Here is a 21,278-nt window from a genome sequence, read left to right as displayed (position 1 = left end):
AATTACTGAACAAAAGGGTAGATTAAAAGAGTTTAAGGAACCGCAAAGGGAAGCTGAAACATTAAGGTAAAATCCGACGAGGCCAGTTCAAATATGATATGATGATTTGCGTTGAATGGAGAATCTAAGTAAGACTGGGATTATTAAACGTTAAATTATCCGTTGGTGAAGTTGTGTAACTGGTCAACACCAGTCGCGTAATTTAGATTATGGAAGAATTATGGGGTGAATTAGCGTTAGATAAAGATGAGGAACGCAATATTGCCTGTGATAAATCACGCAGCGAACGTATATCAAAAATCTATGTTATCCTACGCACAAATACAATTTTGTATTTCATGTATTACAGATCTGTCCCTCACTCTCCACTATGAAGACCTCCAAACCAGCTCTGCGGACCTCTGCTCAAGAGGAATGTGGAGTTTGGCTGGATACTGTGCAACTGAAAGGAAAAGCCAAACAGGTAAATGTGGAAACTAGTTAGCTAAACTAACACAATTATGACTGATCAACAAAGCAGTGAATGAATAGATTTAATAACTTGTTCACAGCAGATGTTAATAACACACTACCACTTCCAGTATATCATCTTAACAGTAGCCATTTCCTCAGTTTTTGCACTTTGTGTCTTAGTAGGATCACATCTTAACGTGCATGTCTTCTTATTTTTTTATTTGTAGAAACGGTACGCTCCTCCCATTTCTAAACTGCTGAATCCCTTCGCTGGAGGCGGAGGATACAGTTTGGCTGTGGCACTCAATTTCACCCAGACCAAAATGGAGATGCCAAAGACCAAACAGAGCTCTATATCAACCTTTTTCACACCTCAGGGCAGAGGTATGTTGCAAACCTCTGCTAAGACATTTTCTTAGGATGAGTACCATATTTTGCTGCATCAGTCAGAAGCTGATAAAACTGCAGTAAACCATTGACTTGATGAATGTATACATTGAAACAACCTTTTGTTTTTGTGTTAACATAATGCTTTTTTCTTGTACTTTCTGCCTAAAGTTCTCAATAAGATGTCTACTTCTGAAGTGCCAAACATGGATCCAGTGCAGCCTTCTTCATCATCATCTACCTCGGCCACACACGCCTTAACTGCACCCTCGCCTGTAGTATCGGGGACAAAACGAAGACTTGAAATGTTTGACTTGTATAACTCTGAGCCTGGAGTGAATCATGAGTGGGAAAGGGAAAATGTGACTGAGCCTGAAGCAGCACTGTGGGAGCAGGCAGCAGAAGAGCAATATGAGGAGCTAAATCCACCACGGAGGAAGAGGAGGTTCATTGCAGCCTCCTCATTGCCAGGTGACAGTCAGCCAGTTCCACAGGCGTGGAGTCAGGACCCACTGTTTACCTTCAGCCAATATTCTGACGGTGCGAAGGACGTTAGCGACTCTGAGCCAACCTTCCTGGACAGTCTACGAAGTGAGGACGCCTTTGGTATTCAGATTAATGTGGAAGGTGGAACCTCGACTCAAAAATCCTTCAAACATTTTCCTTCTTCTCAAGAGAAAGAAAACAGCAAGTTTTTGTCCTTTAAGTCACCAAGAAAGCACTCAACTCTCTCTCACGTTGAACCTCTTTCAGATCGTAAATGTACAGAGCCAAAAACCAGATCACCTCGAAAACATGTTCCCTTGTGCATGTTGAAAAGCGCCGATGAAGAGGAGAGCCTTGAGTCACAGTTCAAGTGGACCAAACCGAGCTGCTCTCCTCTCAAGAAAACGGCAGCGAAGCTGTGCTGCAGAGAGGTCGATGAGGACAGTCTGGCCATGTTGTTCACACAGGACTCTGAAGGCTTCCGGGTGATAGCGCACAGAGGTCTGCAAGCTAGGAGTCCACTCAAAGACAAGAGCAACATAAGCTCTGTGATGGTGCGAACGGGTGCTTATAAATCTCTTGTGGACCAAGATGAGGAAGACGAGATGCTCTTTACTCAAGACTCTCAGGGGAATATGGTCATCAAACACTGAAAGGAGACTTTGAAACTCTTGTGTTGATATACTCGTCTCATCCGTGCAGCCAGAGTTTGAAATCAGTTATAAACTGAAATTTCTTGTTTGATTTTTTTTAACTACTTTCAAACTGAAAATATTGTAATTATTTCTGTGACTGTCTTACCTACCTTTCTTCATCTCTAAATCTTTTATATTTTCCTGGATGTTGAAGTCTTTCTCTGTTTTCCATTTAAGACTTTGCTATTTTTTGTTTTGGTCTCTTTGATGCTGATGTCTTGCCAGGTGCAGCTCTCTTTTGCAAAAAAACTCTAACAAACAAGAACAGAAGGTTTTGATTTTATTTGAAAAATGATACACAATTACATCAATTTGCTTTAATGTTAATTAAAAGTTTTGAAAAGCATTAGTGGTGTATACTGTCTTATGTATCTTATGCTGGTGCCATGTGCTACATCTTAGTACAAAGTAATACTACAAAGGAGACTAGGAAGTGTGAAAGTTACTACTACCGTCAAAGGTGTACAAATGCAGTGCTCGTCACATGATTTCTAAGTATTCTCAGAAATAACTAAGTATTTAGTTCATTATTTCATGTTGAATTAATAACTTCTACAGAATCTGACATTGTAACATTCGTCTGACCTGATTGGTTTTACAATACAAACACTAGCAAGACTGACATCTGCCGTTTATGCAAAATACAGTGAGCAGTGTTGCATAATCTTCATTTACTAAGTGCAACAGTAATAATACATTTTATTTGTACAGTGCTTTGAAGACACTTTACATGACTAGTGACTACCATGCCCTCTACACATTTAAAGAGATATCTAAGATACACTTCATTAGATAGAAAATATACCAAGTAGTCCTACTCTTAACTCTTATTTTTGTCTGCCTGGCCACTGAATGTATGTGCATGTTATGTAATCTTTAGCCTTTTCTGTAAAATGTTTTACTGCTGTGGTCTAAATGGTGCTTCTGCTCTCATACGGTAAATCTTGATAGAGTACAGTCATAACAATGTTATGGTTATTCATAATCAACAGTTTCAAAGTGCTAGAGAGACATGAAGTCACAAATACAGGAACAACAGGTGGACCAAAAGTTAGTTTGTCGCATTAATCCCTTTTATGTCTCGGACAGAGATTATTAAAAAAAAAGAAAATCAACGATAGCCCGGTGGTAATGAAGCGTCAATCAGCCTGCGATTTCAGTCGGCTCTGTCACCAGCTTGGAGCCGTCCCAAACGGTCTTGAACTGCTCCGGTACTGGAAACTCCCTCTGTAGAATAACCAAGAAGGTAACTGTGAATGCAACTGTGGAACAAGAACTACACACATGAAAGACTCAGGAAAAACACTGGACAAATGCAGTGCTCCTGATCCCTCCTTGTCCCTGATCTCAAGACACTCACATATTCCTCATCTTGTGGTACCAGGATGTTCATCGCAGAGCTCTTGGCACTGACGATGTCACAGTTGAGGGAGTCCTTGCTGAGGTAGACCTGGCAGCCCTCCGTCGTGTTGATGGAAATGGTGGGAACTGTTCCCAACACCTACAGACAGACATCTTGCAATTACTGATGTGAAAAACAACTGATTCTAATGATATTCAAACAGAGGTTAGAATCTCAATTTGAGAGTCCTTTGAAGCCAATGTATTCTGTAAATGTTTTTCTCACCTGTAACTGAATTCCCTTGGAGTTGATGATCTCCACAATCCCAACGACATTCTCAAAAACCAAACCCATCTTCTTGCAGTTGTCTGGAGAGAGTCAATACAGATTAAGATCATAATCAGAAATTATGAATTTAATCAAAAAATGTTCAGTCTGTTTTCAGAGTGCTCACCTATTATGATGGAGTTAATTTTGCCCTTAATCTGCAGGGTGGAGTTGTTACAGCCGAAGACGTAGACCACTTGTTTGAGCTCCGTCTCCTCAATCATCAGGTCGTGTTTCTGCTCAAAGTTCTCCTGCAACCACAAGGGTACCGATTCAATAACAGGATTTACCACCAGATGGAAATATAGTATCTTACTTTGGGAATAATCCCTCAAAGAGAAAGTAAACATTTCACATACCACCCTCCATTTCTTCCCCTCAAGCTCCAGCAGAGGGGTTTTTTTCTGGACTGCTGCCCTGGGAGAGTTCACAGTCCCTGGGGACTTTGTTTTGGTCGGTGTTGCTTGTGAACGCAGATTGGAGTTCTTATGGGTCTTCTTGGCATCCGATACATGCTTCAGACCTATAGATGGAAAACATGAGGAGAAATTATGTATGCACATGCAGGGATGTAGTAGAAAAACATTCAACAGTTCCACTACATTTTCTGTAATTAATTTAATTAAATTAAATATCAGGGCATGATCTCTGTGTCATTACTGGTAGCTACAGTACGTCATTTGCACATGCATATTGTATAACCTTCAATCAACCCACCTTTAGTAATGTCCATGCCCTGGTTGAGCTGGGCAAAGAGTGCTGAGTGTTGGGCCACCGCACTGCCCGCCTGAGGCTGGGAGTCATCATCAGTGAAGACCGGCGGTGGGCCGGGGGGAGGAGGAGGAGGAGGAGGACAGGACGGAGCACTGGGGGGGTCAAAGAGAGGAGGAGCGATGGGGCCCTGGAGGGTGGAAAAAGGCAAATGTTAGATAGCAGCATTGCCTTTTTGCTTTGTGAGCTTTAAATGCGAGAAAACACAGCAGTTTATTTTGGAGATAACAGCTGTAGTAACATATCTCTCCAGCAGGGGGAGTACTGCACAAGAAATATCACCAAGCTTGTCTTTTTACCAGTCGACCATGGTGTGTAGGTGATTGTGCTCTGCATACATGAAGATGAGAAAAAAAACACTTTTCATCTTTAGTGAGATATTTTGATAATGGGGAAGCTCTTTTATTTTCCTTGAAGCAGCTTTAAGGTTGTTACTGTCTCTGTCTGTCAGTACCCCATTTATATATTTTGTACCAGCTTGTTACAGCTCTTTATTGAAGCTATATGATGTTTTCACTGGGTTAAATATTCAAACCCATGACTATTCAGCAAATGGAAATATTCTAGACATCTAGTGCAATATTTTATAAACATTTCCCAAAAGAAATCTACCGGAAATGTTTGGCCTCTTTGGAAACGTTGGGATATCAGCTGCAAGAATATAAAATAAAGTCCTGTAGCTTTGAAACATGTCGCTGGCTGAGCAGTGTCAGTTTGTAATTAGACTAATCGGGACCTATAATCAGTGCTCTGGTCATCTTCAGTCCATCTCGATGTGTCTACAATGAATAGCAGCATTGGTTTAATTAATGCTGCGTACGTATAAGCTGTGTACAGTGAAAGTGCACAGCCACCTATCGACTACTACAGTGAAGAGACGCACACACACACATTCACACACACAGTCTGAAGACCTTGCACAGCTGCCAGAGACCGACACACACACACACAGACACACCTATCACAGCAGTTCAACTGTCAATTTACGCGTTTCTGAGTACAGCTGAGACTACGTGCCCTTTGACACGAGGCACATGTGTCGTGAATATCATTGCTGAACAATGCTGAGCTGTTACACTAAACAGCTCAGCGCATACCACTGGATTAGAAGCAGCATGGGTGTGTTCATGCATGGCTGTAAAACCATCTGACTGCTTCTTTGTGTTCGTGGCTGCTTGTGTGTTTGTGTGTGTACGGGTGTACACAAACACGTTTGTCTGAGGCAGAGGAGAACTTTGCATTTCTTGTTTGAGGGCATTTCTGTCCTTTTTTTTGATTTTGAGGGGCGTTTGGTCACAATTAATCAATTGACAGAAAATGAATTGGTAACTATTTTGATAATCGATTCATCATTTAAGTCATTTTTCAAGCTAAAATGCCAAACATTCACTGGATACAGATTCTAAAATGTGAGAATTTGCGGCTTTTCTTTGGGTTATGTATATTTTGGGGTTTTGGACTGTTGGTTGGGCAAAAGTAGCAATTTGAAGACTTAACCTTGGGATTTGTAGTGAAGTTGTGATGGAAATGTTCACTGTTTTAAGGCATTCTATATTGAGAAAAGACTGTCAGATTAATAAGATAATAATAATTAAGATTTTGTGTTACTTTTCGGTCAAAAAACACCCACGTTTCCTCATCCAGAATGTACTTAACTGATCAGAGGCCACAAATTGCCTACAGGACTACAGATAAGACTAATATTATCAACTCAGTGGCACAAATTGTTAAAAAAACAAGGATAATCTTGATTTTTTTATGAAATTCTAAATTCCTTTTTGCCATAGGCCTGATCTGAAGCATATAAACTAATGTGATTGGCAGTGTGTGTGTGTGTGTGTAAAGCCACCTCCATACGCCAGCCTGTGCATGTCAGAGTGTAAGCGTGTCACTAAACCCTTATCTGAGCAGCAGATGACGGCTGTGTTAAAGGGGGACCAGCCCTGCAGTTTAAGTTACGGTGCAGACTGTGTGTACACAGTCTCTTTGTCGGGCTTCGTCTGTGAAGAAAACCTCCATTCAAGTAAACCCTGAGGACCACCTGTTACGTACACACACACCCGAGTCTCTCACACACACTTCAGCTCTGTCGTTTGACAGCAGGGACAACAGCTGACACACGAACAGCCTCTGCAAGCTCTCAAGTTTCTGCGTGTAGAAAACACACATGCATGCACAGCTGTTGAGCATTAGCTTCACCAGAGGTTTTAACCTAATCGTTTGTTTGACGTTAAAGGAGCAGTTTAACATGTGTTAGATGAGAAGATTGATACCACTCACCAGTATGGTAAATATGAAGCTACAGCTCGCAGCCAGTTAGCCTAATGTAGCTTAGCATAAAGAATTAAAACAGGGGGAAACAGTTAAAATACACCAGGGTTTCAGGAAGTTGCTGTTCCAGGCCAAGAACTTATAGTCACTTATTGGGTCCAGGTGGAAAAATAACGAAGTCACCCTTTAAGTTTTTGTGCAAATTAACTAAATGAGATGCAATGTGTTACTACCTTTGGATGTAGCCATGCTAGCTGTTTCTAATCTTTATGCTAGGCTAAATTAAGCTAACTGTCTCCTGACTATAGCTCCATATTTACCGTACAGACACACAGACACAAAACTGGTATTAGTCTCCTTATCTAGAATAGAATAGAAATATACTTTATTCATCCCCAAGGGGAAATTTGTCTGTGTCGATCTAACTCTCGACTAGAGCAAAATCAAAATCAAATCAAATAAAAGTGAATAAGTGAATTTCTCAAAATGCTAAATTGTTCCTTTCAGAGGGAAATTGCACCACGGCTTTCCCTGACTGAATAAAGATGAGAAACACTTCCAGCTAACAAGGACAAAAAAGGTCAAGTGTGTGTGGAAGGATTTGGTTTCGGCCCATAACAATCTCTAGGATCTAGTGAGCGTGAGTGCAGAGGAGTCCCAAAGCTGACATCCATAAACAGAAGTGTGTGTGGGAGTGACAGAGGTTTTGGGAGCTCCATGGAGCCCCGCAGGGTGCAGCTACTGGAGAGAAGCTCATTCATTCATTCATGCTCTCTGCAGTGGTTTATGTAACCGGCTGCTCCATAACTAAAAATGGAAGTGTACGCAAATAGCAGGAGTTAATTTGAGCTCTGATATAAAAATATCAAGGCCTGCGAATGGAAACTAGATGAAATAATAAACAAGTTGTTACAGGAGTAATGCATTGTTTATAGGCAAGTGTATTGTTAGCTTTTAGAGGAGAAGTAACTGTACTCACACTCTTGCTCCACACCAGTCCTGTAGTGTGGTGCTGTTTGATGAAGGACTGCATCTCGTTCCAGATTGAAAGGTAAGAATGCACCCAGTCTACATGACGCCTGTCGCTGGGAAGGTTGGTGAGAGATGTGATGGTCAGATGAAAACAGAAAGGAAGATGGGGTAAGCAGTAAGGTAGGATGGAGCAGAGTGAGGGAGTGCAAAAGGAGGGGATGTGAGGATGGATTGAAGCAGAAGGTCATGAAAAATGTAAAGAAAGGAAATCATGTAAAATTAAGCATTTCACTGATGAACTTTCTGAGATAGAAGTCGTCTATTAAAGTCATACAAATTTAATCCAATGCATCTTTCTGGAATATTGCATATTGTGCTATTTGGTAAAAGAATATCCCACAATGCAAAAGGATATGAAAGGTAACAAAATAAACTCCTGCAGCCTAGTTCCTTTTGGAGTCAGTATGATTGATGCTGCTTTTTAATTGCTTTGCTAATATTGCAATACTTTCAAAAGGATGCATACTTAATGTTCACTGTGATGGATTACACACGTCTGCATGTTCACTTTCATACTGTGCAGAAACTATTGAAATCAATGGCTGCCTGGGATTGAAAAGAAATTAGAGGAATCTGAATCTCTAGATCAAAATTGCAGTAAAGTAAAGTATTTATGCTCCGTAGTAAATGGGCTAAAACATCACTGTTATAGTTTTGACTTACGTTTCCTTGTAGTCCTTCAGCACTCTGTTGGTGTAGAAGGTGGCAGCATCGTTCATCTCCTTCACATACGGACCCGGCTTCTGATTCTGAGAGGCATGAAAATTCATTAGAAAACACTTACCTCACTGTCATTGTGGCGGTGGCAGTGTGAGGTCAAAACTTTCTTATACAGACTTCTGAGAAAGTATCTGACTATCAGCAGCATTTGTCTTCATTTGAGAGCAAAAAGCAGAAGAGCTCATAGTGACAGTCACATAGTGATGTTTGATTAGACCTGTGTGGAAAAGTGCCCTCCTGACAGCAACGAACACTGACCAGAGCCTGCTCCAGAGGCTTTTTCTTAAGTACTCAAGTGGAAAAGCTTTGATCTAAATCCAAATTATATTTATCCCTAAACTCAGAAAAATGTATTTTGTCATGATGAGAAACAAAGACTGATGAGAGGACAGAGGAACAAATACTGGATTTCAAACATGGAAGGCTGTGTTTATTTATACTAATCTGTCTAAATGCAACATTATTATAGATTTTATGTATTTAATATGACGGCGTAATTGCAATTAAAGGAGCCGTATTTAACATTTTGAACATGAATAGAGAAGCAAACAACTATTCGTTATGTAAGGACAAAGTGGATTAATGTCTACCTGAGCAGAGAAGTTAAGAGTTTCCTTTGGTGAGTTTGTTTCATCCATTTATATACATGTGTCTATGTGCTTCTCATCTTCTTACATGTGTTTTCCTGTAGATATCTGTGTGTTTGTGTGCATAAGTGTGTGTCTTTGCACTCTTCCTTACCACAGCCACCCAGCCTAGAGCGGGGATGCTCTCACTGACCGCTGACAGGTGGTTGAAGAGGCTGCTGCCGCGGTTTCGTTCGCGGAAGCTCTGGATCTCATGGATGTGATCCGAAATCGGCTTCAGCAGGTCGTGCAGCTCCGTCTGCAGGAGAAGAATAAAGGAGTTATTAGAATAGGTGAGCAGAAGGATGCAGGAGAAAATGTCTGTGTGAGAGGAGTATGCAAGATGAAAGAGCAAGGTAGAATGGTAGGATATTGGGACTTCTAAACAACATATTGGATTTAAATCAAATTACAAAAAGCCCCGAGAGCTAGAAAGCTGTCTTTAACAAAACATGACAGCCTCTTTCTTCCTCAACATATTTTAGATGCTTTAGTTTTTACAACCCCAATGTTGTTTCCCCAACCCTCCATACCCAGCCTGGTCTCGTTGCCGGTCAGTAATTCGTGAACTAGGCTACAGGACAGTAACAAATTTTATTAGCCAGAGCTTTTTTCCATTGGATCTTCCAGATCTCAGCAACAGTATAGCCCGTCTCCCAGCCCTCAGCTCCCCTCCCCATCGCTTCGTTCCTGAAACATTCCTCGGTTCATGGGGAGATCCCTCTGGCCTTGTAAGGCATACTGCTCCTCCAGTGTTTACAGTTTACCTATCACACACGCACCCGCACACATATATTCAGGAACACAATGTTTCCTTTGGGGAATTGCTGCTACAGCTTTCTTGTTCTGATCTCCAGTGAACTGGCTGCTATGTGAAACATTTACTGTTAATGAGCTGTGACAAAAATGTTTCTTTATTGAGATGAGAAGCTGCAGAACACTGCTCTGTTATTAAAGCTGATTTATGACATGCATCAAGATAAGCCAGTGTATTTGCTTTAATAACATCAGTTTATATAGGCAACCTGATGTATGGTAAAGTATCTCTAGCTGTATAGTGTGTGGTTTATTCCACAGCCCGCAGTTCATTTGTGTGTGAAAGTGAGTGTATTTAAACATATCTGTTTTAATTCAAGTGTATTTTTTATATATGAAAATACAGCTCCTATGCTTGCGTACAAAGGAGCAATAAAAATAGAAGTAGATGTTCTCCTTTTTTCCCAACGAATTCTTCCTCCAATGAGTTGCACATGATCTCCATAAGCTGAGGTAGACACTCCTTTCTCTGCTCCTCCGGCTGCTTTTATTCTCACTAAATCCAGCTAATATCTGTGTGCGAGGAGCTTTAAAGCAATATATCCAAAGCAGCTACCATACTTGTGTACTGGGTTTACTGAGTAGGAATGGATGATGAGGGTGATTTGAGGTAACATTATTCTGCAGATTATTCAAATTAAATCAATTGATTCAATGTTTTGTCTCTAAAATGTTCAAAAACCATGAAAAATGCCCATCGTGAATTTCCAAGGTCTTTAAATTTCTGACCTATAACCTCGAAATATTCAGTTCACAACAAAAAAAGAATCAAATCTGCACATTTGAGAAGCTGGAATCAGCACGTATGACAACTAATTGTTAATACAAATAGCTGCAGATTCAACTAACAGTAAATCAACTGATATTTTCAGCTCTACTAGTTCTGTGGAAATGAATAAAGAGCAAGAGCACATTCTCTGGCAGCTGCTAGCGTCCATTATAGCCGTCTGTCCCTTTCAACGTCGCACAACAACAAAGTCATCACGGCTTCCACTGAAAGTATGACTTGTACTCTGTGAGTCAGTGGACTTCCCCTCACTCAATCAGGCTGTGCAGTGAGAAGAGACACACATGTATTAGCTGTATTCCCAAGTGCACTGTAACCTGAAAATGTTCTGGCAGATATACTGTACGTGCTGGCATCAAGTGTAAACAGGAATCAATTTTTCATGTATGTTTTCCCTTCAGCAATGCTATGCAAAAGCTATGATTTCTTCAAATCTTCTACCACAGCTAGTGTGGGAACAAAAACTGCATCATTCCTAAGCACAGATAGATCTACATTGGTCTTACATAGACAAACACATATTACTTTACACTAAGATAAGCTAAGCTAATTGTGTGATGGCCAGTAGCCAACCTAGCTTAGCATAAATACTTGAAACAATGGGAAACAGCTGGCCTGGCCACCAGCACTTCTAAAGCTCACTAACTAACATGTTGTATTTCATGTGTTTAGTCCATTCAAGTGTTTTTAGCGGAATAGCTAACCTTTGGGAAGAGCTAGCTTCATGAAGCGGTTAGATTAGCACAAAGGCAGGAGAACTTAATTCAATCAAAGACTGAACTAAAGCAGCTCGTTCGAACTAGTTTACACGGTCAATAATCTCTGGACTAAGATTAACACAATGACTTGAATCCTAATTCCCACTATTCCCCAAAAGTAAACGTTTCTAAATGCAAATGTAGGCCTCCATATGACGACGTGGATAAGAAGTCAACTGAGGCAGAGATACAGACAGAAAGGGAATGAGCCGAATAAAAGGTTTAAAAACGTCGGCTCACATTATTGGATGGGCAGTGTGTTACAAAAGCACAGCGTCCGAGCCTTGACTTCCTATACAAGCAGTGGATCAAAGGTGCAGAGTGGAGGGCGACAATGGGAGAACAACTGTAACTGTGAAAGTCTACAGTGTGTCTGAACTGCCAGACACACAAAGCTAACAGGCCAATTTGAGGTCAGATGAGCGAGACGCTTACTTTCTTTCACTCTAACTTTCTTTTTCTCACACCCACACCCACGCACACACACCCACACACACACACACACACACACACACACACACACACACACACACGCAGGCTCAAATATAGAACATGCCCATAAAAAGTCAGAGAGCACAGCAGGGGCTGCGCTGCAGAGAACGGCCAGAAGTCTGTTATCTGTGTATGTATGTGTGTGTGTGTGTGTAAAGAGGGAGGACACTGGTTACACACATTTTGTCCTCATATGCCTGATCTGCATTGCGGACTACAGATACAGATGAATGAGTGAGGTCGACAAATGTGTGTTTGTGTGTTTGTTTGTGAAGGTTTTTCAGGACAGGGGTTGTACTGATGGTAGTTGGCTTGTGTGTGTGTGTGTGTGTGAGTGTGTGTGTGTGCATTGAAGGGTTTATGGGTCATGTTGACTGTGAATAGAGAACTGAGCCTCAGCACCACTAGCCTCAGCTTGGCATTGAGCTTTCTCATAAAGCATTTCTTTAATCATGCTTTTTAGAGAATCTTAGACATGACACTGGGTTTATACATCCGTATTCTGAGCTTAACTGGTATTTTTGACTGTACTGGTGAGTAAAATTTGTAAAGAGAGAACATTTTTTGTTGCGAGCATTAGTATTTAACAACTTCCCATGAGGCTTTCACAGTGCTACTGGGACCAGTGGCTAAAAAGTCAAACAAACTAGAACGCCTTACGTCAACTAATGCCTGTCTTCCAACCTAATTAACCCTACATTTAAAGGATATAGTGATATTTTGTCAATGCACATTATTTCTAACCCTCACACGACCAACACATTCATATAACCATCTTGAGTTGTCTAATTATACGAACGCTCGCAAGTCGTAAACAAGGTCTTCTCCATCGCTACCTTCCATCCCACACGACATGAACACGGCATAAGATTGCTAAAAATGCTATAAAATTGATTAGCTCTTTCATCTTAGATTATGAGATTCTCAGTTTTGACTATACAGTACAGTCATATTACCAGATGCCAGAGCTGTTTTAAGTCTTTTGGGGAAAGTTTTCCAGCAAGCTACCAGTCAAGCTACACGTTTTTCAGTTTGTATTGCTGATAAACCTGAATATTGACAATTAAAATCATATGACATCTAAATATTTTGCTGTTAAACCAGTTCTTAGTGTTTTTATGGTTTTTCTTTTACAGCTAAGACCTTTCAATGCATACACATAGGCCTACTAAAAAAATATTAAAGGGCCGTCTTGCACGGTGTTCATTATTGTTTTCATTGTTTCAGGATTTACAAAGGTATGCGAAAAGGACTTGAATGTTTTTTGTTTTTAAGTCTCAAGTTAAGTTTTTAGGGAGTCAAGACTTATATTTAAAATCCTTATTGCTGCATCTGCTCTGCTAGATGCTAATCTCGATTAGAAGATGGACAGAAAACCCTAGTATGTGTTTGAAACATTCAAAAAGAGATGAAAGAAGCGCTCTACGATAATTACATACTTGGAAAGAGGACAAGACTTCTGTTTCATCTCTTTTTCTGTGTCTTGTTTTGTGTTTATTTGGCCACCAGTAATGCAGAAGTTCATCTCTCCTTCCCTTGTATCTCTCTCCTCCCCTCTCTTGGGTCAGTCCCTCTCTCTCTCTGTAAAACACTCACTCCTTCCTCGTTTGCATTTCTGACAATCACTGAATGCTCTTTTCACAGCCTCTTGACCAATGACATGACAGATAGGGAGTAATCACTTCCTGGTGGGCTCTGCCAGCCGTGTAACACACACAACACACACACACACACACACACACACACCCACAGACACACAACACAAACAGAAGGCCAATGGGATGATATCATATCAGCTCTCTCTCACACACACACACACATTTCTCCCACCCCCCCCTTTCTCTATACGTGATCATGTCGGGAATGTGTTGTATTGGCGTTTTCTTAGTCAAAGAGCAGCGTAATCCCTCTGTGAACAGCCCGGCCTGGTGGGGAACACAAGGGGGGAGGACACAGACCGACACACCGCTCCGAGATACAGTTCATTTTCTATGTCAGATGTGAAAGGTTTGATGCAGTTTGTTACTGAATCTTGTGAGCATCACCTGCTGCAGTTAACTGAGAGCTAGCAGCAGCTAAGCATCATGATGGTATCGAGTCACATTTAAATGATTACTCATCATTTCCACCAGGTTCAGTTGGGTTCTAATAAAACTAATACTGTTAATGACATGAAGGTTGGCACACATGATTTCTGTTGCTAACAATAAACCATTAATTTATTTTAACTGTTGTTTGCCATGCAGTAAAAGTGGTTTTAAGTAGTTTTACAGTAAAGCATATTTCAGGGATGAAGGGGAAAGTAAAGAAATAACTGGCACATTGGCATATATTTCTAGAGTAATGGTTTCAATAATTTTATTTATCATGAATTAGGTAATCAAAGGTCGAACATTCTGATATTATCCTGACAGAATAAGTTAGAGTAGTTGAGTGCACATTGACATAACCTCTGTGGGATTGATGCTGGATGCCACAGGATCAATACAATTTAAATACTACACACTGGAATCACAGCTTCCGTTAATTCACCAGTGACCACACACAGCTGTCACACCATTTCAGCATGTTGTACCTGTGCAGGTTTCTGGTGCGTGGCGGCGATCTTGAGAAAAGTTCTCTGATTCTGCAGGGCGTTGTCAACCATGTCCGCCTGTCGATCATAAAGAACCAAAGTAAGACAGGTTAGGATACGGTTAGGGTTAAAATACATGGAATGTAACAAGCGGCGTGTAACTATATTGTGTATACTAGTATAGAAAATGTTACAGTGCAATGAAAAAAAGGTTTGCAAGTCTTTCATTCTCTTGTGTTTACGTTTTTTGTTTTCTCACGACTAAAATCTAGGCAGACAATCAATCTGTCTTAGGCATGAAAAGAAAATGTTGTAACATACACACAGAGTCTGGGTTTGTCCCAACCAGCTGTGTCCTGTGTGTGTTTGAGACCTCCAGTCGCGGGCCAAGGGAACCACCAAGGAGGCTTTGTCCATAAAAGGAGCTCTGCAAACTTCAAGAAACTACCTCTGGCTCTCGCTCACACACTCCCCCTCCTTCTCATCCCGTTCAGTGATGTGACATTGAGATAGAGATCTTCTATCAAAGTACGGAGGAACAAATACAAGCATTCTTTTTTTACATTTAGCTGTGATTTCTCTCTTCCTGCCTTTACTCTTCTGTTCTGGATTTATTCAAAGGACATAACGCTGCTACTATTGCCAACTGGGTGACAACACAACACACTCACAGTCCTAGTGGGAGTACAGGTCATTACCAAATAGGAAAAGGTGGTCCACTAGCGTTTTGATAAATTAAAGTATGGTCAAAGTTCAGTCATACTCCCATCCTTTGTAGAAGACAGGAAACCTTGGATCACGGCCCTCCCATACACAAACATCACTATCCTGCAGCTTTCCAGTGCCACACATATGTAAGCTGGATCTAAAGCAGGACAATCCATGTTGGTTCATACATTTAATAAAAGTTAGCACAGGCAGACTGCACTAGTTGCTCCACTGATATCTGTGCTCCCTTTGGAGAGGATCTCAGCTCATTCCTGTGAGCAATCCGCCTTTATATTGAAGTGCAAGACACATGTACAGCAGATTTTCAAGTAATTTACACAGCAAAACATTTCAAACTGAGGGCACCATCTGGAGTTACATTTGGAGTTAAACAGATACTTCAGAAATGAATATTGCTCTTCCATTAAGTTGGGGGACTTTTAGGGGATGGATCTGTGCCACTTTAAAAAATGATTAACAGTTGCTTTTGCCCACAGTAAACTGACAAACCTGTACTGATTGTTAGGATAGCAGCTGGTAACATCTGTCTCCCACAGCTGCTGCAGATCATGCATGAGTGTGTGCATGGGCAGGTGTCTTATTCATCATCGTCATCCAACATTTGTGTGGAACGGTGGGACTTTACACTCTGAATAGTCACTCTGTATCAAGGGTGTATATTTAGTTTCAGAAGTGTGTATAAAATATTATATATATATATATACTGTATATATATTGTATTTCTATCTTTCCGACAAAGAGTGCTGTCCTTTTCTACATTTTGATTAACTCCTCTCTTCTCTCATCTGGATTTTGGCAGCTGGACAGTAAGACGACAGTGTTTAGAGAGACTTCAGTGACTGAATCAAACACAACTTACATGTTTCTCCACCTCACTTCCGATGGCGCGGCTGTAGTTCAGGTACTCCGACAACGGACCTCTCAGTAGGTCGTCAAAGGCCTCCAGACACTGAGACAAACCTGGAGAAACACAGAGAGCTCTTAGTTGAGCTTTCCCTTCAGTTTATCCGGTGCCTGTTTAACGTGTTGCTAGTATCGAGTATTGCTGAGGCACAGACTTGCCTCCATCGATGCCATTGACGCAGTTCCCATTGGCCATGCCGCTGGCCGCCTGCATCGGGATGGACATCTTCTCCAGGCGAGTCACAGCTTGCTCCAGCCGCTCTATTAAACCTTCCATGGTGACAAACCTAGAAACAAAAGACTGGTTTCTTAAGCTGGGACCTTTCTAATCTTAGGTATTTGTTTTGAGATACAGTGCGTTGTTTCACTTTATTGATGGCAGAAGAAAAGTGTTTTCTTGAGAGATCAGCACTGGTTCCTGAGCAGAGGATCACTATTGAGGACCGAATCACTGCTCAACTTTCCCACGCTGCGGCTCCCTGTTTTCAAAAAGCTGGCACATGTCAGTGCAGAGAGAAACTAAACGTGGCCAATGCGGTGGGGTTTATATGAACACTGTCTCTGTTCGAGCTGTCTGGCTCTCTGCCACAGTCACAACCAATGCCATGAACACATGAACGTATCACACAATTGGATTAAGAAGGAACAGAGACTGGAGTCAGGCAGAGAGGAAAGACAGAGAATTGAGTGCAGTGGAATAATAAAGAAAAGTTGAAGAAAATACCTATCTTTAAGTAGAAGCAACATGTGTTCTGTTTCGAATGAAAAAAATGTAATTAAATGAAGAATTTAATAATATATACAGACAATAATATACAACCACAGACTTGTGAAATAATCCCATTACGTTTATTAAACAGAGTTTATTAATTGCAAGTTATCTTAATTCAGTTCCAGTTTTTACTGTCGTGTTTGTCTTGGTTGACAGACAAAGACTTTCTGGTCAAAAGTGGCATTATTATAAACTGAAAGAATTTTGAAAAATATTAGAATGAATAAAACTGACTTCAATAAATTATGTGGGAATAAAGGAGGATGAAAAAATATGTCTAAATAACGAGTTTAATGGAGGAATTGTAATGGGTAATCTCTATTTCTTCATTTAATATTGAATGCCATAAATGTCCCAGACATTCAACATACATGATTATATGGACTGTACCCAAACTCAGCTGATATGTGCAGACAATATTGCCAAGCTTAACTCACTGTTATGAGATGAACGAACCTCCAGCTGTAATCGAAGGCCACTGAAACAAGGCACAGACCCCATCGTATCTCTTTCCTTCACACTGACCAGCTATATGCCTCACAATGAGGCAATGCAGGCGATTAGTCAACAGAGCGGAATTCAATCCAGCAACCCTAGGTATGTTTACGCAAACTACTGCTAGGTAACACGCACTTCCTAATCTGACACCTGCTACCTTCCTCTCAAACAAACAATCCAACGGTGTGAGTTGTAATCTGTTTTAGTCGCTTCACAAATGATCCATACAAACACCAGGAGGCTCTTTGCGTCACATTAATGTGGCAGCTAGACTGCATAGTTTTCCCTGTCTGTAATCTTTGCAAATGATAGTCTTGTAATTATGTGCTATGAGCATTAAACATCGTCCTGATGGGCGTCATCGAGTCATCTCTGTGGAGAAACCTCTCAGCCGTGCCAGATGACAGTCGCAGGTCTCAGCTGCTATTTCTGCCCTCTGGGTCACAACGGTCTGAAACCTGGAGAGCTCAATGTAGACGTATCACGTGCAACAAGTCAGATATGAAGCAACATCTGCTCCAAGACATTTGCTTGGATCAAGGGGGGTCAGGTTGTCCTCTTGAGTTTGAGCAGGGATAAACGTAGCTATAAAGTATTCACATTTTTGGAACACTTTTTAGGCCATCTATACAAGTATTAGAGTTAGTCTTGTTGTTTAAACATGTGCAAAACAAAAAGAAAAACATCTGTCATTTATAGTTAATAAAATGAAACAACGGACTGCTTCAACTGACTATTTGACCACTTACATCCTGGGGAAGTGCTGCAAAGTTATCTGAACCAAAATTCATCTTCTTATCAACAAATTGTTAACATTTACATCTGCAGACTTGATTGATTGTATTGTACTTGTAAGAACCCTTTATTAACCAATCACGAACATATATACCATATCAGTAGTACACATGTACATCAAGTGATGTGTGTTAAGGGTGTGAAGTTACTCTTTAAAGATGGGGCTCTGAGAAATAGTGAAGGGGAGTTTGTATTTTCTGATGCAGCCCCAGCGCTGCAGCTTTACATATTATGCATTGAATAGATGACAAATAATCAACTACTGTATTTGCTCAAGCCCAACACACTTCATTTAATCACTGTCTCGGTCAATAAGAATGTATTTTAAAACCATGAGACAGAAACAGCCAGCGATTGCACTGATTGTATTGTCAAACAGCCAAACTCCTAATGCCAATACAAAGACATGGCCAGTGATGCTCTTTTAGCTTTCTATATGCACTTAATACATTCAGCCAATCACAGAAACAGCCAGAGTTCAAACCCCAAAGACTTCACAACGTCAGACAAACAACTAAATGTTGGCGTCAAAGGATTTCATCTATTGATAAATGGCCATTGTTGTATGAAGTAGACACTAGTAGACATTAGTAAATTAACCCATTCCTCCCCTCTGTTGGTTCAGACAGGTGGGCAACAGTGTCTGCCACATACAGACCCCAACCAACAGCTGAGAAAGCACACTTGTTCCTGCAGTGGAAAGATATTACTGACTTCACGCTGAACCGCATGTCTCCTGAACCCTTTGGCCTGGTATCTGATCTTTGGGGCTAAATTGGGCGACAGCCTGCTGCTATGGGCCTACTGTAAGGAATATTAATGTAGGTCTCAAGGTCCAGTGCTGCACTGTACAAGCACACTCTAGTATATTCAGCAAATAATTGTTCTATGTATTGTGTTTATGCTATAGCTGTATAGCTGTTGAAACAGGACGCTCTTATACTATCAGTATGAGATGTTAGTGAAAGTCTTGGTAGTAGGTCCTGGGTCCATTGAGTAGCGGTTTTGGACATTAAAATTATATCACATGGCCTTCATCGGCAGATAGGTTCATTTTCACTTTATACATGTTTTTTTTTCTGAGCATTTTTCTGAGCACTTAAAAGTTCAGTTAAAAAGTCAAAGTTCAGTTCAACCAAAGTTTGAGTCAACAATGGAGGAGATGTGATCAAAAGCTTCAAAATCTACTAGTTTTGTCAATTTTTTGAAACTCAAAACATCTACAGTCTATAGCATGTATGATCCATGACATTAATAGGCTGTTTGAGACTCATATTGGCTGATTACAGGTGCTCATCACGCATGCACTCTCTCAGTCCAAAGATGACGCCTCATAATAAAACATGACATGGCACCCTGCTGGCATGCTGACAGGACTTTCACCGCCCCTCAAATCTGATGCTCCACGCCACAACACGCACCGTTACTCCAGCAGACAAACGAGATAAAGGGAGACAATAATAGCACAAACTCAACACAGTGTGCTCTTATACTGCGTGCTAAATAGAAGAGAGCATGGCGCAGGGAGCGGGTGAAGATGACTCTGGATATTTCTGCCACGTTGGAGACCCCATTATTCCCTCTGCTCCACCACAATTAGCTCAACGTGACAGTCAGTTAGGAACTCGTGAGTAATAGAATCAACTTACCTTCCTCCTCTGGTCCGCAAAATGTCTACAGATGTTTAGTTGGTGACGGTCGGAGTCGTAGCCGCGGTCGTTCGGTCTCCTCCTGCCTCCTTGCCCCGCGCCACTCAGCTGCGCACAGCACCGTGACTCTTCCGGGAAGTCCTAATTAAGCAACACGGCGAACCTGAGAGCCACACGGCAGAGCAGAGACCAGCACCGTGACTCAGTGCCGCAGTATCTCTTCTGGGGCGGACGAGCTTTTACCTCGCACAGGCAGCATGGCAGCCTCAGACAGCCCTGCTAAAAATAGACGAGTTGTTGACGCTGCAGCGAAGTCTGCACGGGTCCCTACGGAGGGAATAGACCTGAACTTAACAGGGAAGTCCATCATCGTCTTCATCCAGTGAACTGGGCCAAGGCTTGACCCCCCCCCCAACCTGGAAACCCCCTCCTAAACATTATAGCATTATACTATCTGCTGATGTAGTTCAAAGTAGGCTATCGCATCCTGGATGCTGAGAGAGTTCAAACGTTGGGTCAACAGGTAGCCTACACAATAATGCCTCCACGATAAACAAAGTTTTAAGGAGTTATCCAGCTATCTAGTAGGCCCATTGCACTTTCATAAGCTTCTGCGATTTGAGATAGATATTTCTTAAAAAATGGTAAATAATTGGTGGAGCAGAGGCCAAGATATTTAGACTTTTAAGTTCCAAATTCCCCAAAACACTGACGCTTATCCATAATGCAACATGATTGTGTCTTTTCTTATGCTGCATTCACGCAATGTTGTCAGAATTGGAAGAAAATCCCCTGTTATGCTTATTTAGGAGTGTTCATTGAGCCTATTTGTTTCAGGTAGTTACAGCCACTGCTCACCTTGAAGTCACAGCAGATAATTATCCAAATTAGTTTTCTTTTAATGATTGTTTGAGTATTTTGCGTGCATTTTGTGCAGGAAACGAGAGAAGACGGTCACCGCCTTAGCCTCTTTGGCAACACGGCTCCCCTTACTTAGCTGTTTTTGTTGTGTTATGTATTTTTAGTGCTTTATTAACAAGTAAAACTACAAAAAAGTTGTCGTAGTCCCTTTTTTTTAAATTAGCTTAGGGTTTTATTTATATTCCGACTATGGCTGCAGTCCAGCAGCCTTTAGCAAAATGGCGACTTTGCAGCCAGCGGTATCTGAGATAGGCTTTCACTGCTGCTAGAAATCCCCAATATCACAGACTCCCCACTCGACTGCGCATAATTACAGTCTGAATAATACGATCTGAACATAGTATTGGAGCCCAGACACTCCCAGTCTGTTACACAGGCTCACAAGTAACTTTAACACCGATGACAGTTCTTATTATTCTTATTAGCGGTTCCTATAATTGATCTGGAAAGCTTTTAGCAGATTATTTAATATT

General features: G+C 41.1%; 2 protein-coding genes across 3 annotated transcripts; one reads left to right on the top strand and one right to left on the bottom strand.

Annotated features, from left to right (window-relative positions):
* The first annotated feature begins 37 nt into the window (after positions 1-37).
* On the top strand, positions 38-2,321 carry aunip (aurora kinase A and ninein interacting protein). The gene is made up of 4 exons (XM_031854050.1): positions 38-66; positions 350-463; positions 681-837; positions 1,012-2,321. The coding sequence occupies exons 2-4, from the start codon at positions 371-373 to the stop codon at positions 1,977-1,979; spliced, it is 1,218 nt and encodes a 405-aa protein (XP_031709910.1). The 5' UTR covers positions 38-66; positions 350-370; the 3' UTR covers positions 1,980-2,321.
* cap2 (cyclase associated actin cytoskeleton regulatory protein 2) lies at positions 2,285-20,175 on the bottom strand. 2 transcript variants are annotated; one of them, XM_031854049.1, is made up of 13 exons: positions 19,885-20,175; positions 16,330-16,457; positions 16,127-16,227; positions 14,539-14,616; positions 9,226-9,369; positions 8,428-8,513; positions 7,712-7,811; positions 4,408-4,591; positions 4,050-4,213; positions 3,818-3,941; positions 3,649-3,731; positions 3,382-3,522; positions 2,285-3,248 (listed from the first exon to the last, which is right to left on the bottom strand). In XM_031854049.1, exons 2-13 carry the CDS (start codon positions 16,445-16,447, stop codon positions 3,165-3,167), a joined length of 1,407 nt encoding a protein of 468 aa, XP_031709909.1. In that variant the 5' UTR covers positions 16,448-16,457; positions 19,885-20,175; the 3' UTR covers positions 2,285-3,164. The 2 variants fall into 2 exon arrangements, with proteins under 2 accessions (XP_031709909.1, XP_031709908.1); XM_031854048.1 differs by having other exon boundaries at positions 7,712-7,817; positions 19,885-20,173.
* Between the last annotated feature and the right edge of the window lie 1,103 nt (positions 20,176-21,278).

Source organism: Anarrhichthys ocellatus, unplaced genomic scaffold, assembly GCF_004355925.1.
Source record: "Anarrhichthys ocellatus isolate YVR2014 unplaced genomic scaffold, GSC_Weel_1.0 scaffold14, whole genome shotgun sequence".
In the NCBI taxonomy this organism is placed as follows: Eukaryota; Metazoa; Chordata; class Actinopteri; order Perciformes; family Anarhichadidae; genus Anarrhichthys; species Anarrhichthys ocellatus.
Note: the sequence above shows the minus strand (reverse complement) of the source record. Positions and strands in the feature narration are given on the sequence as shown.